General features: G+C 52.5%; 1 protein-coding gene across 1 annotated transcript in view; it reads right to left on the bottom strand.

Annotated features, from left to right (window-relative positions):
* Positions 1 to 1006: 1006 nt before the first annotated feature.
* Positions 1007 to 25301, bottom strand: part of MAPK8IP2 (mitogen-activated protein kinase 8 interacting protein 2) — a gene marked incomplete at its 5' end in the record, with an annotated part of 34760 nt that continues 10465 nt past the window's right edge. Inside the window, 11 exons of the mRNA XM_083366084.1 lie at positions 1007 to 1291; positions 2045 to 2143; positions 2358 to 2428; positions 3206 to 3325; positions 10536 to 10645; positions 11180 to 11352; positions 11969 to 12044; positions 12922 to 15129; positions 15936 to 16056; positions 22740 to 22973; positions 24762 to 24867. Of these exons, the coding sequence (XP_083222210.1) occupies positions 1219 to 1291; positions 2045 to 2143; positions 2358 to 2428; positions 3206 to 3325; positions 10536 to 10645; positions 11180 to 11352; positions 11969 to 12044; positions 12922 to 15129; positions 15936 to 16056; positions 22740 to 22973; positions 24762 to 24867 (3391 nt within the window). The 3' untranslated portion in view covers positions 1007 to 1218. The remainder of the gene's footprint in view (positions 1292 to 2044; positions 2144 to 2357; positions 2429 to 3205; positions 3326 to 10535; positions 10646 to 11179; positions 11353 to 11968; positions 12045 to 12921; positions 15130 to 15935; positions 16057 to 22739; positions 22974 to 24761; positions 24868 to 25301) is intronic.

The raw sequence follows: 25301 nt of genomic DNA on the forward strand, positions 1-25301 counted from the left end.
CGCGCAGGAGCTCACCCCAGATGCCCCAATCACACAGCCACGGGGTGACACCAAGCATATATTTTATTGAAAGTCCAACTCATGACGAGGCAGTGAGTAGGGAGGGCCCCTATTCAGGTTTGTACAATTCGCTGCTCCTGGTTGGTGAAGTTACAGATAAATATCGTTACGTGAACAGACAGCGGTGGGCACTAATCGCTCAGCCCGGACTGAGCCGAGGCAGGCGGGCTGGCAAGCGGATGCGTTCACCAGGCACAGCAGGGGCAAGGGGGGGCAGAGAAGAGAGGCGGGGAGGGGGTCTGCCGAGAGGCCTGCAGCCAGGCTGACCCTCTACCAGTGTCCTGGGTTCAGCCAACAAAACTAGCGTGGGGCTCCTTGGGTCTCTGCAAATGGTGATGAGTGAAATAGTCCTGCGATGTTGCTCACCTCCTCTCCCCCCACCACCAGAAGTGGAGCCCTCCCCCCCCCAACAGGTGGACCCCCATTTCCCCACTTCCGCCAAGGAGCTGCGTGCAGAATGGCCCTCTGAGCTCCCAGCTGCCATGCAGCATGCGGGGTGCTATCTAGCACTCCCCCCAACTCAGCTGTGGGGGGGGAGGTCAGTCCTGTGGTAAGTGATGGGTGTGTGCACACATACAGCCCCTCTTCCTGAAAAACCGACTTACTGGAGGGGAGGGGGAGCCAGAGCAGCGAGGCCAAGCAGAGCAGGGAGGTGGGGAGCAGAATGGGGGAGGCACACAGTGTCCTTGCCCTCCCCCACAAGGAGGAATGAAGGGTGGTTGGCAGGTGGGAGCCTTTCCGCAGACAAGCCTTCTCTGAGGGAGGAGCCATCTCTGCTTGCCCGTCCCCCCTCCCAGCCTTCCTTCCAGCCCAAACAAAGGACCTCATACAAAGGCCATCATTCTTGGGAAGCCCCCCCCCAAAAAAAACAAGCAGGAAAGCTATTGCTTCTCAGGGTCCTAAGGGGTCCTACAGCCCCCCCATTTCCTCCCTGCGAAGCGCCCTCTGGCTGCCCCCTGGCCACGCTGGGGGGTGGGGGGCTGGGGGATAATTGGGGAAAGGGGAGAGGGAGGAGAGAGAGGGCAAGATGCCCACCAGACCGCCTGGGCCCCCCAAGCCCCCAGTGCTGGGTCCCACTCGTGCAGGGAAGTCGTGGGCCCGTCTCTCTGGAGGGGCGTGAAACCGGGGGGCGGCGGGGGCTACCCTCCAGCTCACGTCCTACTCCAGGTAAATGTCTTCTGTGGGGCAAGCAAACTCAAGATGCTCCTGGTAGTATTCCTGAAAGGCGCGGCTACAAAGAGGAGGAAGAGCTGAGTTAGTACCCCTGGTCAGTGGGGGAGGAGGCCACGTATGCCTGCCCTCCCCCACTTAGCTAGGAACCCCCCAAGAGAAAGGGGAGAGCGCACAGGTACGCCCACCTCCAGGCTCCCCTAATCCCCCCTTTCTTTCAAGGAGACCAAACTCCCCCCACCAACACAGAGGGGGAACTGCAGCTTGGCGCAATATGTCCACAGGACCCACGGAGGGCCTCCCCACGGCACCCGCTTTCACCCGCGCCAGGGATGCCCCTTGCGGTCGTGCCTAGCTCAGGCCAGGTCCCAGCAGTGCCCCAAGGCGAGGGGGGCTGCCCTTGTGCCCTAGGGTGCCCTAGGAGGGGCTGCTGCTGCTGCTACTATCCAGACCCCTGCCTGGGGGATCTCTCTGCATGCCCAAGATGCCCGGGACCCCGCCTCACCTCTCTACAGGGCACAGCCACATCCTGATGCGCCTTCGCCCAGCCCACCCCCACTGGCTCCCCCAGCAAAGGAGGGGAAGGGGCAGGATTGCCGCTCAGCCGTCTGCCCCCTGAGACTGGAGGCCGCCGGGCCCCTGGCACTTGGTCCGGCCACTTAGGGTCCGTCGTGCCAATCAGGCTCCTCCCAGCCCGAAGGGTTGCTCTGCCCCGCGGAGGGGGGGTGCCAGCTGCTCTTTGGGCCACTCTCTGCCTTCTTGGGTTGCACCAACGTTGCCGCAGCAGGGCCTCCTCCCTCCCGCCCCCGCTTACCCAACGCACTCGGCCACGGGCCGCATGGACTCCTGCGAAACGAAGACGTGGCAGGCAAAACGGCTGAGAAAGGGGTGCTTGGTGATGAACCCAAAATAGCTGCAAGGGAAGACCAGCCGCAGGTGAGGCCGAGCAGGCAGGGCAGCTGCCAAGGGTGGGGCCCCAGACCCACAAGAGGGCTCCAGTGGCCCATTTGCAAAGAGAGCTGCCCCCCCCCGCACACACTGGTGCACTTCCCTCCCGGGGGGGGGAACCTGCCAATTCAGCACGTGCCCTCCCAAGCGGGCACCCCTTCCGAGAAGGAGCCACTCACCAGCTATTGCGAGGGTGGCAGCCGCAGAAGGAGACGTTCTTCATCTGGAAGAAATGGCTGCAGCGCTCCAACTAGGAGGGAGGCAGCGAGTATTAGGCTAGTAAAGGACTTTTAAGGTAAACGATGCCTCAGAGTCACTTGAAAAGCCAGACGTCGGAAACTTGACATCAGCCGTGCCAGCCGCCCCTGACCAGCCCTGAGCAGCCGGGCCTTTCCAGAGTCGCTGACCTGGCCCTCGTGCCCACTCAGAGGCTCTGTGCCCCTGCCATCCGTGGAGTTGGACACGGACATTAGGGGCCCCACCAGCATTACAGCCGGTCAGTCTTGTGCCCCAAAGCCTTTAAAATGGTGCCCAGGATAATTCTGGGCACAGCCCTACCTCTGCCCCTGGCATCTCTGGGGCAAAGAGGTGGCAGAGGGAGGGAATCCAGGCCATCTGTGGGGAGGGCAAAGAGCAGCTGCTGGCTACCCCCCCCATCAAAGGTTTTCCCCTCCTCTCCAGGCAGCTGGCCTAGGCCTGGCCAGGGGCAAGGTGACGGGCATCGCCCTAAGTCTGATCCTGCCCTCCCACCGGCCGGAGCACAATGGCTGCACCCTCCTGGCCTCAGTCCAGGCCGTCCCGCAGCCCGCTTCACCTGGTTAACAAGTTAACCAACATTTAGGGGTGACCGAAACAGAGTTTGCACAACACATTAACACACACCCCGATTTCCCCAACAACTGAACTAACTCTTCCCTCCGAGCAGGTGAGCAGGAAGACAGGTAGAGCCGAGACTGCAGCTGCACGAGGTGGGACCCCCCTCCCCTTCCAGTGGCCCCCTCGCCTCCTCCCCAGGGCAGACCCTCACCTCTTCCTCCTGACTGTATTCGTTGACGGTCAGCGTGAGCTTGATGCCTTGCAGGCTGATTTCCAGGTCACAGGTGGCCGGAGGCCTCAGGTGGACGGTCAGCTTCCTCGTGGTGGCAATCTGCAGAGAGGGGCAGGCAGGGAGGGAGAGCCCTCGCAACAGGGCCACCTCAGCCTCTTCCCCAGGGGAGGCCAATGTGGGGCTCGGGAGAAGGGACGGCCAGCCAGGCATGCCAGAGCAGGGAGAACCCGTGTTAAGCGCCATGCCAGGGCTCCTTCTGGCACAGCCTGGATGGCGCTGTGGTTAGAAGGCGGGACTGCAGCTAATTCTGCCCACTGCCGGCTGCCAGCAGTTGGGCAGTTCGATCCTGACCGGCTCAAGGTGGACACCGCCTTCCGTCCTTCCGAGGTCGGTCAAATGAGGACCTGGATTCTGGGGGGGGGGCAAGATGCTCACTCCGTAAACCGCCTAGAGAGGGCTGTAAAGCCATGTAAAGCGGTATATGTCTAAGGGCTACCGCTATTGGCTCAGAACATGGCGTCAACCAAGCCATCCCGTAAGCTGGAAGAAGACAATCAGCCTTAAAAAGGATGGGCAGAAATGGGAGGCCAGAGGATGATTATCTACGCACGAGGACTGCCAGGATCAAACACCCAGACCCGAATCTCGGAACTCGCCACGGAAACCAGGACAGCAATTAGAGAAGTTTTTGACTCTGAGATAAGCCCAGCGCCAGGAATGGGCGACTTTTAACCCAGATTTGTTTAAATTGGTGTCTGACCCAGTACAACTCCCCCCCGCTCTGTCTCTGATCTCCCGAGGAGAAACTGGGCAGCGCTCAGCCGGACCCAGAGCAGCCACGCCCGGTGCCAACCTTGGAAATCCAGAGCGGGGCTTGGTTGATGCCGATGCTGTGGGAACAGGCCACAAAGTTTGCCTCCTATTGTGACGGCGCCCTGGAGCCCTGTAAGAACTACATCACCTCAAGGGCAGTGCTGCCCAATGGCTAAATGATCTAAATATAGGCTTAGCCAATCTAGTAACCACTTGTAGAAAATTTAATTTTATTCATAATTTTACTCATCATTTGTATTGGGCGTTTTAAAAATAATTCACCGTAATCCTGAAGGCGCTTATTCAAAAGGCAACTGGACTTTCTTGGTTTTTCCTTGCAGATATTTCACTTCTCGCCCAAGAGGCTTCTTCGGTTCTGGAGAGGTTTTTCCGTCCTTCAGAACTGGAGAAGCTTCTTTTTTTTTATTGAAAAGTTTTAAAATACATTTTATCTTTAACAATCCCTCCTCCCCCCTACCTATCCCTCCCTACCCCTCCCCCCCTTTCCCCCCCTTCCCCCCCCCCCCCGACTTCCCAGAGCTAAGTACAGGGTATAAAAACAAAGAACAATCATAGACATCCCTATGCTAACAACAATAAACTCTTAAATCTATCGCTCTCTAGCTCATATAAGATAACTACAAACAATATTAATATTACATATAAAAAGAAAGAAAATAGAAAAAAGAAAGGAAGACTTATTCAAATGCTAAATGAAACTTTTTGGTCCCATATTTGTTCTGGATATAATCAATCCATTTTTTCCACTCCATAATATAACGTTCTTGCGAATGATCTTTCAGGTAAGCCGAGATCTTTGCCATTTTCGCCAGGTCAGAAACCTTTAGAGTCCATTCTTCTATGGTCGGCAGTTCCTCCTTCTTCCAATATTGACCTATTAAAAGTCTTGCTGCCGTAATTAAATTCAACATCAACTTGATGTCCACAACAGTAGCATCTGTAATTATACCCAACAAAAACAATTGCGGACAAAACTTTATCCTTTGCTTGAAGATCTTCTGCATATTCCACCAGATTTTTATCCAAAAAGCCTTAACCTTTTTACAAGTCCACCATATATGAAAATATGTTGCATCTTTGCCACCACACTTCCAACATTTTGGCTGATAGCTCGGATACATACTTGCAAGCTTTTTAGGATCTAAATGCCATCTATAAAACATTTTATAAAAGTTCTCTCTTAGGTTTTGAGCTTGTGTAAATTTTACGTTCCTCACCCAGATCTTTTCCCACGTGTCCATTGTAATAACTTCTTGGATATTCTGGGCCCATTTTATCATACAATCTTTAACAAGTTCTGTTTCTGAGTCAATTTCTATCAATGCAAGATATATTCGTTTGATATGTGCTGGACCCTGATTTCTAATTTGCTTTATCAAATTTTCGTCAGTCATTGCAAAACCAGTTTTCTGATCTTCTTTCCACCTGGCCCGTAACTGGGTATATTGAAACCAAGTTTGAACAATCTTCTCATCTCGCAAGAGGTTGTATGGCTTTAAACACCAGACATTTCTTTCCAAGCTTAAAATCTCCTTATACGTAGTCACATCATGTTTGAAGCCAACCTTTATGTTTTCTATTGCGTGTTTTGGAATTGCCCACAATGGCATCTTGTAATCTAACTTATGTCTATACTTCTTCCAAACTCTCAACAATGCCTGTCTTAAAATATGCACTTTAAACACATTATCTACCTTCTTATCATACAACAAATATGCATGCCAGCCAAATAACAAGTCATGGCCCTCAAGATTTAATAATCTCTCTTGTGTCAGATTAATCCAATCACTTATTCCTGCTAACGCAGCAGCTTCATAATATAATTTAAGATTGGGCATTTTGAGACCACCTCTTTCACGAGTATCCTGCATAATCTTAAGTTTAACTCGTGGCCTTTTCCCTGCCCAAACAAATTTATTGATACCTCTCTGCCATTCCTCCAAATTAGAATCTTTCTTAAGAACCGGTATCATTTGAAATAAAAATAAAAATTTAGGCAGGACATTCATTTTCACTGCTGCGATTCTTCCCAGCAAAGACAATTGCAATTTTTCCCAACTCTCCATTTCTTTTTGAATTTTTCCCCATAATTTTTCATAGTTATTTTTATATAACTTTGTATTAGAGGGTGACAAGAAGACCCCCAAATATTTGACCCTTTTAGCAATCTCAAATCCAGTTAATCCTTCTAAAAGAGCCTTTTGCGATACTGTCATATTTTTGGCCAGAATTTTAGTTTTTTGTGCATTAACTTTAAATCCAGAAACCTTCCCATATTGCATTATTATCTCCATCAGGTCCACAACAGAGTTCTCCGGCTGGGTCACCGTAACAACCATATCATCTGCGAACGCTCTCAATCTATAATCCTGATCTCTAATTTGTATTCCCTTAATTCTTTCCGAATTCCGTATTTTTACCAGTAATATCTCCAGTGTTAACACAAATAGTAAAGGCGATAACGGACACCCTTGCCTTGTGCCCTTCTCAATATTACATGCTTCAGTCAAACTATTGTTAACTATTATTCGGGCAGTTTGTTTTTGATATAATGCCCTAATTGGTTGCAAAAATTTATCCCCAAAATTCATTTTATCTAAAACTTTCATCAAAAATTGCCAATTCAATTGATCAAAAGCTTTTTCAGCATCTAAAAAAATTAGCGCCGCAGGGATCTGGTTGTTCCTTTCCAAAAACTCTAACACATCAACTATATGCCTGACATTGTTTTTCATTTGCCTACCACTAATAAACCCAGTTTGATCCCCATGAATCACCTGTTGCAGAACCCTCATCAATCTGTTGGCCAACACCTTAGCAAATATCTTGTAATCTGTATTTAAAAGTGATATCGGTCTATAATTTTTTATTTGGGTAGCATCTTGATCTTCCTTCGGAATCAGAGAGATAAAAGCAGTTCTCCAAGACGGAGGCACCTTTCCCCCTCTCTGAATTGTCTGGAACAGTTCCTTTAACGGCTTTATCAAACTCCAATTGTAAATTTTTGTAGTAAATCGCAGTCAAACCATCCGTACCTGGCGCTTTATCCACCTTCAATTCCTTAATTGCTATAAGAATTTCTTCTTCTGTTATCAATTGGTTAATCCCCTCTTTTTGTGCCTGCGTAAGAACCGGGATGCTAGCATTCTCCAAATACACATCAATGTCTTTTTCATTAATCTTCTCCTTAGCATATAATTTAGAATAAAAATCCACAAAGGCTTCCTTAATAAGATCCTGTTGAAACACAACCTTTCCCTTATGTTCAATTTTGTCTATATTAGAAGCCCTTTGCTTTTTCCTTAGTCTGTAAGCTAGCCATCTACCCGGCTTATTAGCATTGCAAAAAGTATTATGCCTAGCAAACCGCAAATTGGTTGCCACTTGATCAGCCATCAATTTGTCAAATTGTCCTCTTAATAGCTTAATAACCTCCTTAATCTTCACATCCAATGGGTTCAAAATTAAGGCCTTTTCTTTTTCCCTAATTTCATTCTCCAATTCTTTCCTTCTGGCTTCCAAAGTACGTCTGTATTTGTTATTCATATATATCAACACCCCTCTCATGTAGGCCTTGCTAGCATCCCAAACCATGTCCATAGAAGTATCCTTATTCATATTAATTTCAAAAAAATCCTTCATCTGCTGTTTACATTCTTCCACATTTCTCTGATTTCTAAACAAATTCTCATTTACGCGCCACGAGCGCCTGTCTCTATTGTCCTTATTGATCTCTAACCAAACTGGACTATGGTCCGAAATAGTTCTTGCACAGATCTTTACCTTCTTAATCCTAGAAAAAAAATCATTAGTCAGCAAAATAAAATCAATCCTGGAAAAAGATTGATGTCTGTCAGAAAAAAAAGTATAATCCTTTTCATGTAGGTGTGTGTCACGCCAGATATCTCACAGTTCCAAATCGTCCTTCATTTCAAAAAAAGATTTAGGCAATCTGGCATGACTCGGAACACGCTTAAAAGAACCAGCCTTATCCATCTGTACGTCCAAAACACCATTCCAGTCCCCCATAAAAATAAACGATTTGTAATCCAATTGAGTAAGCTTTGTATGAAGTAAACTAAAAAAATCAGCTTGTTGTTGATTAGGAGCATACAGTCCAACTAGAAGCGTTTTTTTACCTTCTAACAGCAAATCTATCATAACATATCTTCCTTGTTAATCTACTTCAATTAATTCCGTTGTTAAAGTACTTTTAACGTAGACAACCACTCCATTTTTCTTATTCATCGCAGAAGCAACAAATTGCGTGCCCAGCCTTGAGTTCGATAAATACTTTTGGTCCATAACCCTAATATGCGTTTCTTGCAAACATATAACATCAATCTTAAATTGTTTTAAATAATGAAAAACTTTCTTTCTCTTCTGTGGTGAGTTTAATCCATTAACATTCCAGGTTAAAAATTTAGTCCCCATGCGTGGCGCCCCGAAGCTTTTGGAGCACATCTTCGATAGCCCCTATATTTTCTTTGGGCCGCGCTCCTCCCACAGCTTCACTGTAAGTACGCTTTGAGAGTTCCATAAACTTCTGCTGGTCTTGCTCTTGTACTTGTCTTGCTCATTTTAAAGCGGCACGCGTCAGCCTCTGCTCTCCAACAGCAGCCGATGAAGCTATAATTTGATCCCCTCCAGCACCATTCTCTTCTGCCTGTCCACCATCAGCCTCTTGAGATTTCCCCTCTCCAAATCCCTTTGCAGCTTCCAGGAGTGATAGAGGGGTTGCTTTTAAAACATTGTTGTAGAAATCACGCGCCTGAGTCACAGTAACCAATCGATATCTTTTACCTTCGTGCATCACCACCAATCCAACTGGAATCTCCCATCTGAACTTAATATCACGTTGCTTAAGTTCCTGTACAAGAAATGCAAAATCTTTCCTTCTCCTTAAAATCTTTGGAGGAATCTCTTTTAGAACCAGGACTTCTTGCTCAGCAACCACAACTTTAGTATCATAAGCAACTTGAATAACTTCATCTCTAGTTGCTCTCTTTGTAAAATAGACCACCACATCTCTAGGTAACTTCCTCTGCCTTGCAATCCATGAATTTACACGAAAAATTTTATCCATGCATCCCTCTATTTCAGATGCTGGCTGGCCCAATACTGCTTCCAAAGCCTCAGAAATCAGCTGCTTTAAGTCTTCTTTAGGATTCTCTTTTAAGCCCCTGATTCTAATAGCATACTGCATCTGATGATACTGGACAAGGCTCAATTCTCCGTCCATTTTATCCCTTAAATTTTCATTCTCCAGTACCTTTACTTCAAATATAGAGTTCTTTTGACTAAGATCCTCCACTTTTTCATCCAAACGTTGCACACATTCAGCCACGCTTTCAACTGTAGACAAAATGTCTACCCTCATTGCACTAAACTTCTCTTCCATCTTCTCCTCCATTACATTAAACTTCTCTTCCATCCTCTCCTCCAATTTCTCCAGTTTCTCCTCCAGCTTTGCCATCTTATCACCCATCATTTCTGACATTACCTGGGATTGCTTTGCAAAGGCATCTTGTAAGTCCTTAAGCGTCAATGCCACCGGAGGTGCAGGAGGAAGCAAAGCTTGCAACGATGTCTGTTGCACTGGAGAAGTTCCCGCACTCCGAAGAACTTTAGAGGAAGATTTAGCCGCCATCTTTCCCCACTTTCACTTGTTACGTACTTTCACTTTAAAGCTGTAAAGTCCATTGAGCTAGGGAGTAAAAATAAAAATCCTCTTCACCTTGACCTCCTGTACTGCTCTGCCTGCTCCTTATTACTCCAAAGTCATTCCTTCTGGCAGGGGTGGTCGCAAACGCCTGGCTCTGCTCCAAAAAATCCCGGAGCAGAGACGCTCAACAGCTCGGAGCAACCCAGGCTGCGGGGGGGCTCAATCCTTCAGCCGCCCTAGCTTTCAGCTCAGGCGGCCCCGGAGAGCTCAACCCCTACCTGGGGCCTCACCCCCTCCTCTTCTCCCGAGGAGGGGGCTTCAAATCCACCGAAACAGCTGATCGGCACTGTTTTCGGTAGAAAAACTCAGCTGTGAAGCGGACAGCCCGAAACGGCTATCTTCGGTGCCGCGCCGCCACCGGAAGTCCCCGAACTGGAGAAACTTCTTGAATGAGAAGCAGAACGTTTTCCAAGAAAAAAAACCAAGGCAGTCCAGTTGCCTTTTGAATAAGCACCTTTGGGACATCCATGACCTGGACGATTAGGAATCTCCATAGAAATTCAGTGTAATAGTGTTTTATATTTTGATACACATTTTACACAGTTTTTTGTGCATTTTATGCCCTAATGCTGTACTCTGTTACTCCATACGAAATAAATAAAATTTCAAAAGCTGAAAGAAGGCTGCTGGGTGGTCTGTGAACGTGGCTGTTGTGCTGCACCGACTCCTGCTTAGGGTTGTTTCGGCCCAACCGTGCAAAGGCAGCCCTGGCACAGACACACACACCCCTCAGCACCCCGCAGGACTCACCTTCTGCATGGCTGCACACAAAATGCCGTTGCCCTGATGATAGGGCACCTCCACGGAGCCCAGGAACTGCACGTTGAAGTGCTCCGCCCAGCAGGGGTTCCGCTTCAGGCCTGTGAGGAGAGCCCAGCGTCACACCTGGCTGGCCTCCTGCAGTGACGCTTCCCCCCCGGCACCCCCAGGAGGACCACACCAAAAACGGGGATGAGTCTGGAAGAAGCCAGGACTTCTCTGGAGGGGGCTACGGGCCCCCGCTTTGTGCCTTTCCCCGCCATCTTCATCTCCTCGGGGACCTCTGGAGCATCAACTGAAAGGATGGGGGATCCCCAGGCCCCCCAAGTCTTCGTCCTGCTTTGCAATGCTGCGTTTTTAGACTGCAAGGTCCTTGTGGCAGAGACCTGGGTTTCCACCTCACGTCACGTTGTGAAAGTACCAAAACTATGGATTTGGGACTTAAACAGGAGCCAGCCGTGTGCGGCGACAGCCAAAAAAGCTAATACGATCCTCGGCTATATAAACAGAGGCACAGACTGAAAATCGCGTGAAGTGTTAGTGCCGCTTTGTAAAATGAGGCCACTGCAAGGCCCAGCATGGGCAGCTCCAGAGGAAGGTTCTCCCCCTTCGTCCCGCCTGTCCTTGCAGCGTACCTGCCACGTCCCTGGCCTGGCTCACCACCTCGTGGGCATAGAAGGCCGGGAAAATGCCACGCTCCCCCGTGCGCATGTTGTAGCCGCGGTACCAGTAGTCGTCCTCCTCCAGCTCAACCAGGATCGGGTCGTCCACGTCCAGCTCCAGCTCGTCTTCGTGGCGAGGGATGAACCTGGAAGGGGGGGTGGGATTTCACGAGAGCTGCACAACTGTAGCCCCCTGGCCCCACTTGCTCCTTCTGTGGGGCCAGCCTGCCCCCCCCGCTCCTCTCTGTTCCTGGCCAACAGCCATTAACGCCAGCGCTCCCCAAGGGGCTTTCTCCCAAAAGGCAGCAGGGCTTTCTTGCGAGTTTTTTCCCTTGAAAACGTTTCGCTTCCCCTTCAAGAAGCTTCTTCAGTTCTAACTGAAGAACTGAAGATCCGAAGTTAGAACTGAAGAAGCTTCTTGGATGAGAACTAAAATGTTTTCAAGGGAAAAAAAAACCCAAGGAAGTCCAGTTGCCTTTTGACCCGGATGACGGAGAGACACTCCACTGACATTTGAGACCGACGCTCCACCCCGCATGGCGAATAAAGACCTCTTAAAGGAGACGTCAACCGGTAACAGGCCAGCCTGATGGCAGCCGAAGGTCCCGAAAACCGAGGAAAGGCACCGTGCACATGGCCAGAGGGCCCTGCCAGGCGCTGGTCAAAGGGGCTCCTGCCTTCCCCCACTGTCCCCCCCCAAACTGCCTGCCCTGAATCAGTGCAGGAGGAGCACCCCAGCGTCTCTCTCTCCCCACGTCTCACCTGAAGACGGCCCGGTGGGTCTGTTCACGCTCCTCTCCGTTCACCATGCAAGAAAACAGGCCGAAGGATTCGGTGCCTGGGGGCAGAGAAGGCACAGGAGATGGGGAGGGGGGGATGGTCGCTCAAGGGAGGGAGCAGCCAGGGCGGGGGAGGACACCAACCTCCGGGAGGACAAAATGACGCGGTCTGAAGACCTATCTATTTGAACAAGCCGGCCTGGCCTGATGGGGGATGTGTTGGGGTTTTATTGTGGATTTTATATTATTCTATTGTTTTAGCTCGGGCTCTTATTTAATTCTTTTTTAATTTTTGTAATCTGTATTTTTATATGCGCCCTGTTCACCGCCCTGAGTCCTTCGGGAGAAGGGCGGTATATAAATATAATAATTAAATTAAATTAAATTAAAAACCCATCACCCAGCTACAGCAGGAGGCAGTGGCTCAGCCAGCAAAATAAGTTGGAGGAGACAGCAAAGGTTAGAGTCTTTGGGAGCAAATAAAGTACAGGAAGTCCTCGACTTATGATCACAACTGAGTCCAAATTTCTGTTGCTAAGTGAGACGGCTATTGAGTTTTCCCCCATTTTACGATCTTACAACCTTTCTTGCTTGAAGTGACTCACTGCGGTTGTTAAGTTAGTCACATGGTTGTTAAGTGAATCTGGCTTCCCCTGGACTCTGTTTGTCAGAAGGTCACAAAAGGGGACGCTGCAACCGTCATAAATATGAACCAGTTGCCAAGCCTCTGAATTTTGATCCCATGACCACGGGGATGTTGCGACAGTTATAAGTCTGAAAAATGGTCCTAAGTCACATTTTTCAGTGACGATGTAAGTTTGAACTGCCACTAAATGAATGGCTGCAGGCGTGTCCAAAGGAACCGGGTGGGGGGGGAGTGGGATGCAGCGGGGGCCGTTCCAGGCTCCGCTTCCCTCCCTCCCGTCCGACACTTACTTGAGGAGCGGGAGGTGCTGTTGACAAAGACGTTGAGGAACTTCTTGGAGAAATGGAGGTCGGCCTCCGGGGAGGAGTCCTCCGAGGAAGAGCTGCGCCCGTCGGGGGCCACCAGCCCTTCCCCAAAGTCGCTCGCAGCATCCTCCGGGTCGGTGGCATCGCAGGCGCGGAGCAGCTCGCTGTCGTCGCTCAGCACCGAAGTGCAGCGCTTGAGGCTGACCAGCTCCAGCTGGGTGTTCTCGTCCACAACCAGGGTGTACTTGACCGAGTCGTAGGCCAGGGAGTCGTCCAGCACCACGGCGGGCGGCGGGAGGGAGAGCTCCTCTGCAAAAGGGGACCCTTCCAGGCTGCCCAAGCAGGGCACACCGTCCTCCGCGGGGGAGTAGGACAAGCTGAAGCAGCGGTTGGTCTTGGCGGTGGAGACATCCAGGCCTTCCTTGGGCTCTAACCGGATGTCGTCAATCATGTCGTTGTCCTCCAAGATGCCTGAGTCCAGGTCCCCATCGATGGCACAGTCCTCCTCCTCCTCCTCCTCCTCCTCCTCCTCCTCCTTGCCGGGGGGCTCCCGGGGGGGCAAGGTTTTGCGGGCAACAGGGTTCACGCAGCAGCCGGAGTAGGGCCTGCCTGGGAAGACGGGCGCGATGACGTCGTTGGTGGAGCTGCTCATGAGCAAGTAGGGGCCCCTGTCCCCCACCTGTGGCCCCTTCCCCACCGCAGGCTGGGCCTCTTCAGCCCCCTGCAGTGAGCAGCGCAGCGTCTCCATGTCCACCAGCTCGATGCTCTGCTGGGAGCAGGGCTGGGGGTCGTTCAGGCCCTCGCTGGGCAACTCCGGCTCCAGGTCAGAGGCCGGAGAAATCGTATCGGAGAGGGAGTGAGCTGCCGGGAAGCATTCGTCGGCACACTTGATGGGATAGGAGCCCTCCGAGATCATTTTGTTCACCAGGTTGCTAAGCAGCCAGGGGGAGTCTGAATCCTCGCTCAGATCCGGTTCCGACTCTGAGTCCGATTCAGAATCGTACTCGCTGTTCCCTTCCTCTTCCGCCCCGTCGCGCAGGAGCTGACGCCCCACCGGCAGGTAGAAGGACCGTCGCAGGCTCTCCAGACCGTGGTCGGGGTTGATCTCCAGCTCCAGACGGCTCGAAGGAGGCAGCTCGGCCTGCTCGACGGGCACCGAGGGGTCTTCGTAGAGCTGCTCTATTTTGAGCGGGGCCAGGCTCTCATCCATAGGCAGCCGAGTGCCCTCCTCTTTCTTCTTGGCATCCAGCAGGAGGGCGTCCTTCAGGCCCATCACGCCCGGGGCTGCCAGGTCGGCCTCCAGGTCGGCCTCGGAGCCCGGGGAGCTGGCCTCCTCGATGGAATTGGTGAGGTGGGAGGAACGGCCGCTGCTGCTGTCGCTGCTCAGGTCCAGCTCCGTTTCGGAGATGCTGGAGATCATGTTGCTGGCCAAGCGGCTCCCACTGGATGCAAAGGCTGCCTCGATTTCCCCCTCCACATCGGAGTCAGAGCTGGGGGAGCTGAGGTCCTCGCTGTGCTGGATGCACGGGTGGAAGGCCTTGGAGGTCCGGCTGGTGAGATCGGCCTCTATGCCGGGGTCCGAGGAGGGAGACGTGGTATCGGAGGAAGCAGACGGCAGCCCTCCCAACGTGCCCTCTCCTTCGGAGCTCAGTGGGGCAGCTGCTTCTCGTACCGGGCTTGCGTGGGATGCTAAGGAACGTGACTCTCTGGGCGCACCGTCCCCAGGGTGCTTGGCAGGCTCGTCCTGAGAGAGTGGGGCACGGACCCCACCCCCGGGGGATCTGTGCCCTGCTGGGTCCCCAGCCAAGCCGGCTCTCTCCTCTTTCTCCTGGCATGCCACAGCATCCCTCTGAAACTGGGCACAGTAGCTCTCTGTGGCAGGGGACCTGTGAGGGCTGCAACTGTGGGGCTGGGAGGCCGAACTCAGGGGCGGAGGGCTGCTTCGAGCTTCAGGGGGCTTCCCAGATGCTGCGCTGGTCAAGACGGAGGGAGGTTGCAGGTTGGCGTCACCGGAGACAACGTTCATGTTATAATCCTCCCCCCCAGGGAGGCCTCTCTGCAGACCCTGGCTATTGCCTTCGGCATCAAAAAGTGGGGGCTTGCCAGGGGCCTGGGACAGAGCCGGCCCTTTGCTGCTCTGGACGTCCCTGCAGGGCCCATCCTGGAGACAGGCGTGCAAGGGAGACGGTCGCTCTGCGGAGGAAAGCCAACAGCCCCGTTTAGGCCTTGAAAAACCGAGCCACCATTTTACGTTCTTAACAAAAGTCTGGAAACTGAATCAAAGGGAGCGTCCTGATGCTATGAGAGTCGAGGGGATTTTTCCCCCCTTTTCCGACCAAAAATAAAGGAACGTGTCAGCATGATACAGTGGGAATCTCCAGCCCGTGTCTTTAATCAGAGACATCTGGTAGACGGAGACCTGAAATCTCCTTCAGTGCCCTCCCCGGAAGGCTGGAAGGGAGGAGGGAGAAGGGCAGGCAGGGGTTCTGCCCCACCCCACCCCACCAATCCCCACCCCAGCTCCGGTAGAAGGCACCTGCTGAACTGGGGCTAGGCACCGTGCCTCACCTGGGTATCTCCCTCTTGGCAAATGGGTGTGCAGCTTCAACCCCCCCTCTTGCATTTTCCAGGCCAGAGGCCCCCCCCCACACTTCTGGGGGTCTCCCAGTGGAGACACAGGAGAATTAGATCAACTGGTGGGGAAGGATTTACTCACTGTGAGCTGCTTTGTCTTTTGAAGGGAAAAAAGGTTGAAATCTTTGTTTCATGTTAAAAATGTTTGTCACACAATCGTTTGATGCTTGTTCCTCTCTCCAACAGGGGCTGTCCCAGAGAGGGGGGTTATGCCCCCCCTGCACCAGGACTCTTTGGGAAAACTCCCCACAAGATTTGAAGGTCTACACGGAACCGGACCCAGCAGCGCACGAGGGAGGGAGCCAAGCCAAAAGCCTCCCTTGGCCTCTGGCTCTTTGGTTCCCTAGATAAATCGGGGGACTCACCTGCGTGGGAGACGGAAGAGGAGGAGGAGGAAGAGGAGGAGTGCAGCAGAGTCTCTTGCCACGTGGCCCGCTGCAAGGGGGGAGCCACGTTGCAGCCGCTGCTGTTGTTGTTCAGGGAGTCCTGGTCAGGGGGGGAAAAGAACAGAGCAATTCAGGGGGGCAGCGTTTAAGGGGAAAGTACCCACTTTACGTCTTGCCAGCTTGGCAGGCGGCTCAGCTGTCTTCAAGGCCCCGGATCAGAACCGGGGGAGTGGCAGAACTGGGACTCCATGGAAGCCGATATTGTAAAGGGGACAACAAAGCCACCAGCGGACATCAGCTCCTTTGCATCCCGGGGCCTGCCGAGGACGCCCAGAAGACGCCTGGAGGAAGCGGAGCCGTAACCCTTCAGCCAAGTTCCCAGCCGTTCTGCTGCCCAGACAAGGAGGCGGCACTGGATGGGCCAAGCGAAGGCACCGGACAAAAGCCCACCCCCGTTCGGACAGCGGAGAGTCCTGACCGTGACGCTGTGCCTGGTCACAGGTGTCTGATGCCCCCGGATGGAAGCGAAGGCATCAACGGGTGGGCAACAGCGGACTCCATTTTACCGATTCCACTTTATTTGCCATCGCTCTCGTTTCAAAGCAGCTCTGTTCCTGCTTCCAGGCTGCTCCGTGACCTCTTGCAGCACTTTTAAATGTAGAGCTTAAATCTTTGATGGACCATAATGTCACGCAATAGAGTTTCTCCAGCTTTGGGTTTTTATCTTTAGAGTAGTTCTGGTTTTGAATGACATTATGATTGTAGCCCTTAAGACTGGGATTATCCTACTAGATCAGAGGGGGGGGGCTCCAAACTTGCAAGTCTTAAAGCTGCAAGTTCGGAGATGTTTGTGCTAGAATATTATCTACAGCAGGAGTTCTCAACCTTGGCAACTTTAAGACTTGTGGACTTCAACTCTCAGAAGTTGCCAAAGTTGAGGTCCCCTGATCTACAGAACCGACATCTAGCAGGTCACCCAAGATGATGTTCCATCGTTTTAATCTGCTGCTTCTCCGACTGCCAGTTCGATGCAAAAAGAAGGCTTGATTGACTGACCTCCTGACCCTCAGGCACCGTTGAGGGTTAGGCCAATTTTCTAAAGTCCCTCGTGGCTTGCTCCGTCCCGTCAGCACACAACGCTGTTCTTATTTCTTTGTTGGTCTAACAACTTCCACAATCTAGCGTTACATTTGGGAATTTAAGACATGTTGGTATGGCAACTGCCTTGCTTTTGCACCAATTTTATCCTTTATTTTTTTTTTAATACTGTTTTGATCAAACAGCCGGTAATGCCTTTCCCAACTCACTGGATCCTCACCTCGCCCTTCTCCTGACGGTACCGTTTTGATTTAGCTACAGTTACGGGGCAGTCTGTCCCTCGTGACTGGGCAAGTTGCCCAAATTCCTTTAGTCGGAAGTTTCCTCCTTACTCAATGCCGATGTGGGGTTAGGAAGAAGCTGCTGCTTAGTCGGTTTCGTGGCTTTAATTACTGGGTTCTTTTAATAATTATTTTTCCCTTTCTAAATGCTAGGTCTCCACAAAAGGCTGGGTCTTTGTAAACCAAGGGAAGGAAGGAAAACAAATGAGTAACTTCCCCCAGGCAGAAAAAGTGGGCATAAACATGTAATCAAAGGAGTTATCAAGAGAAAGACAGCCATCCACAGGAGTCAATCCTTGTTCTAACCAAACCACGGCACCAAATCTGGAGAAAAAGCACAGGGTTCTCCTTGACCCATCGGAAGAGGTCAATTTACATTTCAATACCAAAAAAAGGAGACTTAACAGAAGCTGCAAACTACTGTACGTACAACATCCTTATTTCAAATGCTCAACCAAGGAGATTAGAGCCCTCCGTGAAAAGGGACGTAACCAGATGTTCAGGCTGGCTGTAGAAAAGACCGGGGAACGGGAGGTGTTATTGCTGATGCAGGCTGGATAATCGAGAAAGCCAAAGAATATTAAAAAAAGAAATCAGTATCTGCTTCATAAGGTTACAGAAAAGCCTTTGATTGTTTTGATCACACAGCTATGGGAAGCGCTCAGAAAAATGGGAATCCCAGGACACTTCATTGTGCTCGTGAAAAACTTATAAAGGTAAAGGTTCCCCCGCACATGTGTGCTAGTCGCTTCCGACTCTAGGGGCCGGTGCTCATCTCCGTTTCAAAGCCGAAGAGCCAGCGCTTGTCCGAGGACGTCTCCGTGGTCATGTGGCCGGCATGACTAGACGCCAAAGGCGCACGGAGCGCTGTTCCCTTCCCACCGTAGTGGTCCCTATTTTTCTACTTGCATTTTTTTAATGTGCTTTCAAACTGCTAGGTTGGCAGAAGCTGGGACGAGTAACAGGCGCTCACTCTGCTACGCGGCATTCGGGATTCGAACCGCCAAACTGCCGACCTTCTGATCGACAAGCTCAGCGTCCTAACCCACTGAGCCACCATGTCCCTGAAAAACTTATATGCAGGTATAAACAGAGGCATGGAATCAAAATCACGTGACGTATTAGTACCACTTTATAAAGGCCACAGCTGGAATCCTGCATCCAGTTTTGGTCACTTCACTACAAAAAAAATGTTGAGACTTTGGGAAAAGTGCAAAAGAAGAACAACTAAGATGATTGAAGGCCTGGAGACAAAAACATGTGAGGAACGGTTGCAGGATTTGAGTATGGCCAGTCTAGAGAAAAGAAGGACTACGGGGGACATGATAGCAGTATTCCAGTATTTGAGGGGCTGCCCCAAAGAGGAGGGGGTCCTCTTTATTTATTTTCCAAAGCGCCCGAAGGGAGGACAAGAAGCAACGGACAGAAACTCATCAAGGAGAGAAGCAACCTGGAATTAAGGAGAAACTTCCTAACGGCAAGGACAATTAACCAGTGGAGCAGAAGTTGCCTTCAGAAGCTGTGAATGCTCCAACACTGGGGGTTTTTAAGAAAAGATTGGACAGCCACCTGTCTGAAATGGTTTGTGGTCTCCAGCTTGAGCAAGGGGTTGGACTAGATGACCTCCAATGTCCCTTCCAGCTCTATTCTGATTGATTGGATAGGACTAGGCATACTCTCATTACGTATAGGTTGACAAAAGCAGTTGTGTTCTAAGACTGCCTGGACCAGATGTAAATCCCTTTTTCAGTGCTGTTGTAACTTTGAATGGTGGCTAAACTAATCACTGTAAATCCAGGATTACCCTGCATCTGGATTCTCAGTGTTTTTCCCAGCAATTTTAGTTGTAGTTTCCATTTCTGCTAGTCCAGGATGTTTCAATCTATATTTTCTACAATAATTAAATAAGATGCTCTCAAACTCCATTCCCAGTTTTGTACCATGTTTTGCTGCAAATTCTATCTGCCTTTTGCTTTCAGCTCATGGTGCAAATTCAACGGGCAGCTCAGAGGTTTTTAAGGGTTGGCCAACATTTGTGGTAGTCTCTGTATAATCTATAATGGAAAAAATAAACCCATGAACAGACACACACACACACACACACACACACACACACACACACCCTTATTGATCTCTCCTGCCTTTCCCATAACCCATCAGATGTGATCATGAGATCCTGGGTATTTTCGTCTCCTGGTTGCAGATCTGGCAATTTTTTTGCTTCATGTATTGCTGAGGTCTGGACCGCAACCTCTTGAGCAGGGGTCTTCAAACTCTTCCCTTTTATGACTTGTGGACTTCAACTCCCAGAATTCCTCAGCCAGGCACATTGGCTGAGGAATTCTGCGAGTTGAAGTCCGCAAGTCATAAAAGGGCCGAGTTTGAAGACCCCTGCTCTGGAGTGTCATCTTAAAAGGATCCAGGCCCCTTGTTCCTCAGGACCCCAAGTGGATCTTTTCCAGTCCCGCCGGCCCAGCTGTGTTTTCCACGCCTGCTCACAAACCACAAGTGGCACTCTAACTGCTTCACTGTGTACCGTTCTAAATTGTTCAGATGATGTTCTGCCATCCCCTGCAGCTTTGTTGACGGCAATATTGCCGTGTTTCTGTAGACGAACCCTTTGATTGGTACAATTTGGTGCCCACTTCTTGTGTAAAGAGGAAGTGTCTTGTTTGTTCTCCATATTCCTCAATGTCCCTTCCAACTCTGTGATTCTTCCTGCTCTGCTTCTTTACTCTAGCTTTGGCTTCTGTACAATGTCATTCTGCAGATTTGCTGGTTGGAACCTGGGTCGTATTTCGGTGGGTCTTCCCCCAGTTCCCGGAGCCTTCTGGCTTATTCATGACCACAATGCCGGTCTAACTGTGTCTTCTTGTAAGGAGGAAACATCTTCCAAGTCAGGGCTGAGTAACTATGGCAACTTTACGACCTGTGGACTTCAACTCCCAGGATTCCTGAGCCAGCCACGCCCCCTCCCCCCAGAGGGCGATTTACGCATTAGACATTTATGCATATCTGTAGGGTGATTAGCCTATTATGCTTCCTCCTCCCAGTTGGACCAAGTCCAGTTCCACAGACGCCCCGTCACCTGTGGCGATTAGCCGGGACTCCTTGCAGCTGCTAAGAGGGAGGGGACCCCAGCATTCTATTGGGGGCGCCCAGCAATCCCCTCCTGCCTCCTAGGAGCCCGTCTGAAACCAGCTGAAAGTCAACATATTGGTAGATTAGCAGCTCAGAGGGGGGAGCCTTAATCTCGGGAGGGGGGATTAGTGATGGGCCTGTGACACAAACAGGGGAACAAGTGCTCAAAAATCCCGCAGGAGCTTAAGCAGAAACGGATTTTTAAACGATGACCCCCTTGATGAAGCCGAGGCATCGCCGGTGGGGGAGGGGCTCCTGCCCATCAGCTAAATGGAGCCCTGCAGTGCCACGAGGGACCGTTGGTGGCTCCGCGCGGAGGTCGAGCCCAGCCGAAGGACGGCGGGAGAGCCCGTCTCCCCTCCTGGGAGCCCCGAAGGTGGGCACCTCCCGTACGGTTCTCCTCTTGGCCTGGCACTCTGGTAAACTGCCCGCTGCCTCCGGTGCCCGTGCAGGTGAGCTTGGCCAGGCTAGCCGCCTCGGCTGCCCACCTGACACCCATCCTGTGGCCACCCAGCCCACCTGGCGGCCTCTGCTGGCATCCCTGCATGGTCAGTCCCTGGGCGGAGAAAGCCACCACCACCCCCAGGAAGTTGCTCCCCGCAGGGCTCCATTTAACTTATGGGCAGGAGCCCCTCCCAGCCCCCTCCCCCACTGGCGACTCCTCGGCTTCACAGCCGCTGTTTTCATCAAGGGTGTCATCGTTTTAAAATCCGTTTCTGAAAACCAGAGTGGGGTGCCCCTTTGCTATGCGGGGTACAGGCTACCCGGAGGCCCCACCCTCAGTGGTCCCACCAAGCCCAGTAAATGAGCTGGACTTAGAGCCAGCTGGGCAGCCCCGTTGCTTTAACAGAGTTGGGAGGGACCTTGGAGGTCATCTAGTCCAATCTCCTGCTCTTTCACAGGAGACCCTGTACCATTCCGGACAAACGACTGTCCAGTCTCTTCTTCAAAACCTCCAGCGATGGAGCACCTACAACTTCTGGAGGCCAGTCGTTCCCCTGGTTAATTGTCCTCATTGTCAGGAAGTTTCTCCTTGGTTCCAGGTTGCTTCTCTCCTTGGTGAGTTTCCATCCGTTGCTTCTTGACCCGCCTTCAGGTGCTTTGGAGAATAGGTGGACCCCCCTCTTCTCTGGGGCAGCCCCTCAAATACTGGAATACTCCAATGTCCCCCCAGTTCTTCTTTTCATTAAACTGGACATACCCAATTCCTGCAACTGTTCTTCTTCATATGTTTTAACCTCCAGTCCTCTGATCGTCTTTGTTGCTCTTCTCTGCCCTCTTTCCGGGGTCTTTTTGAACACCGGCATCAGGAGCACGCCCTCCCCCTGCCCCACCATGGCCCCTCCTGCCGCCTCCTCCCTTTGCCCCACGGAGCGCCTGCCAAGGCCGGGCAGGCCACCCCTCCTCCCGGACTCAGCCTCCCGGCCTCGGGGTCTCTTTGCTCTGCTCGCCCTGAAAGGCTGCAGAATCCGCCGGGGCGGGAGGGCTCTGCCTCCTTCGGCCACCCGCCCGCCCTGCCTCTTCCGGAAACGCAGAAAGGCTGCTGGAGCCACACTGGCCGCTAATTGGGGCGGGCGCCTCCCAGAGACAGAGGCCCTCAGCCCAGGCGCCTGCCGGGAGGAGTCCAGGGTCCTCCCCCCCACCAAGCAACCTTTCTCTTGGCCTGATGCATCACGCAAATTTCCCTCTCTTTGTACAGGTAGTCCTCGACTTGCGACTACAATTAAACCCAAAATTTCTGTTGCTAAGTGAGTTTTGCCCCATTTTATGACTGTTCTTGCCACGGTCATTAAGTGAATCACCGCAGTTGTTAAGTTAGCAATGCAATCGTTAACTGAGTCTGGCTTCCCCATTGACCTTGCTTCTCGGAAGGTCACAAAAGGGGATCACCGGGATGCTGCAACCGTCGTTAAGAACAAGCCGGTTGCCGAGCGTCTGAATTTCGACCCACGTAACCGTGGGGACGCTGCAACGGTGTGTAAACAGGCCCTAAGTCGCTTTTTACAGTGCCACTATAACTTCAGTCACTAAACGAACTGTTGTAAATCGAGGACTGCCTGCATTGGAGCCTCTTGGCTTCCCATCCCAAGCTCCGTGCCGGATGCGCCTCTCAAACTCGGGTGGGTCTGCAATGACACGGCTGCCCCCCACTTTCTGAGAGCAAAGCTGCTTTTCCCAGGGCTGCAGCGCTCTCAGCCTTAGTTTCCCCCCCCCAGGAGCCCCCCCCACCTGGCTGTGCAAAGCCTGGGGGAGCCGGCCTCACCTGGGTGCTTGTGACCGTCAAGTTGAGGGTGGTGGGACGAAGCTTCTGGGTGTCCTCGGGGGTGGGCGAAGGTATCAGTGAGCCCGAAGGGGAGGGGGGTGCCTCTTCCAGCCCCTCCTCTTCCTCCTCCTCTTCCTCCTCTTCATTGTCATCGATCATCTCAAACTCCTGGAAATCTTCCTGGAAGGTGCAGGTGGGATGGGGCAGCTCCCCCCTGCCCAGGCCCAGGCAGTCCTGGATGGAAGCAAAGGCAGATCGTGGCCGTGGGCAGGAGGACGGGGACGTGGCCCACCCACCCAGCCGGGCCAGGGGCAGCTCTGGGCTCAAGGATCCTGCAAGAGGTCCCTCAAGTGGCTGCCCCCCCACTCAGAAAGGCCAACTGGCAGCATTCAGGGCCCCCACTGCTGTCTTACTTCTTAGGCCAAGGGCATTTACACAAGCTAGGATGTTGCTGGCAACAGCATCCCCATTTCCAATCAGAGGCCATGGGTGTGTGTGTGTGTGTGTGTGTGTGTGTGTGTTGTGGTCGGGCTGTAGGTGACCAGCCCCCCCCCCATCCTCAGGCAAAGAGGCTCAGAGCCGGCACCCAAACCATCCAGAGACCCTGCCGGTTGACCTTGCCAAGACCTGCCCCGCCCAACTTTGCCTGGGGCTGCGTCTGGACTGGGGACCCCGGTCTGCAGAGGGAGGCAGAAAAAGACCCACAGCAGAGAAGGGATGGGTGTGGGTCCTGAAGGAGCCCCCCCCCCCCCCGCTCCTTTGGATGGAACTCAGGAGGAACAGGAGGAGGAGGAGGGTGATGGGCTTGGGGGTCCATCGCTGGAGCCCTCCCAGCAGGGACTGGATGGTAGGGCAAATAGGGTGGGTTTGGTGCACAGACACCCCTCTCCCAAATTAACTGAGCCCGGAATCGCAAGAAGGACTCCCCCAGTAGCAGCCCAGAGGCAGAGGTTCCTTCTGTCCGGTCTGACCCTTCGGGCCAGGCCTTCCCTTCACAGCACCGAAGCCGAGTAGGGTGCAGCCATGGGGAGGAAGGACCCAGCTCTCCCCACCCCTCGGAAGAAGGGACCCTGCAGGAGCCCCCCACCCACCAGCAATTGAACAACCCACCTTTCTTGGCCGTTGCCCAGGCAGGAGACCAGGCAGATGCCCCCAAGAGCCCCCCAGGAATTGCATTAAGATGCATGGGGGGGGTTGGCTCTGCTAATCACTGCCTGACAGGCTGCTTTTCCAGGCAAACAAAGGGGAAGAGTGTGTGTGTGTGTGTGTGTGTGTGTGTGTGTGTGTGTGTGTGACAGGGCAGGGTTCAGGGTAGAGATTTGCTCTGAATACAAGCAGGCTACTCGGTCTGGCTTGCAGCTTCCCTCCGGGGTCCTGGAATCTGGGCTGGTCTTTTCAAAGGATCCCCAAATCACCATGATCACGATCAGAGAGCGAGATCTGGATGGGCAGGCAGAGAATTCACATTCTAGGGGGGTCTTTAATGAGGGGTCTCATGGCTCAATGGCCTGGACGGTAGGGTGGGATCCTTCCAGAGCTGATTCAGTCACTTCCTGGCCTGCAGCTTGCTCATGGCCTCCCCCAGGACCAACTTGGGTGGGGGGGTCTCTGCAGTGAATCTCAGCTCCCTTTTCCTTGTTGTTGCTGTGACCCAAGCGTGCTGAAGTGTCCGGTCCAGGCAGGGACAAGACCCAGCTGACCAGCACACAAGGATCAGGCTGGAGCCAGGCTTCCTCCCCCCACCTCGCCCAGCCACCTCTTCTGAGCCAGCGGCTGCCCTTTAAAAAATAAGCAGGCTTTCCTTGGACCTCTCCTGCAGGCAACTAGAAGACAACCCAGCCCGGTCTCCACCCAGAAGGGAGATCCTACACACACACACACACACACACACACACACACACACACACACGAGCAAGAGGCAAGCGGCAAGGTCGGGCAAGGTGAACTGTGGGGTCCACCAGTGTAAAATGAAAGGGGCAGACCCCCCCCTTGCCATACCCCCCACCCACCGGTTCCTCCCACCTTCTCGTTGTGATCCGAGTCATAATTCAGGCCGATGCCACAGTCGTCTGTGATCTCGGACAGGTCCTCGTCGTCAAATTCTTCCAGGCTGATGTCCTGGGGAGGTCTGCAAGGAGAGCAGGAGGAGACCCCCATGAGGACTGGAAACCTCAACCGCCTGCCCGCCTCCCCCCCCCCTCACCTACCAGAAGACACGCTGGGCCTGGAAAAACAGGCGGCCCTTTGCTTTCCTTGCAATTAGCCTTAATTGCGGCAGCTGAGCCCGGGGCTGACGAGGGAGCCCCGTTCTCCCTCCTCCCCCCCCTTTGGGGGGACCCCAGAGTCTCTTTTGCTGGAGCAGAAACTCCCCCTGCTCATCTCCTGCCCTGCTTCCTGCCCTGCCTTTGCTACCTTCTGTGGGGCACCGAGAAGTCCCCCCCATAACCGAAAAGGAGAACTACTCCTTGCTGGGGGGGGAGAGCCAATCGTGCTAATTCCCCCGCCTGCAGGAGACCCTCCAGCCCGCAATCTAGGGGAAGCAGTGGAAGAGTTAAACAACTT

Source organism: Vipera ursinii (genome assembly GCF_947247035.1).
Source record: "Vipera ursinii genome assembly, chromosome: 6".
Classification (NCBI taxonomy): domain Eukaryota; kingdom Metazoa; phylum Chordata; class Lepidosauria; order Squamata; family Viperidae; genus Vipera; species Vipera ursinii.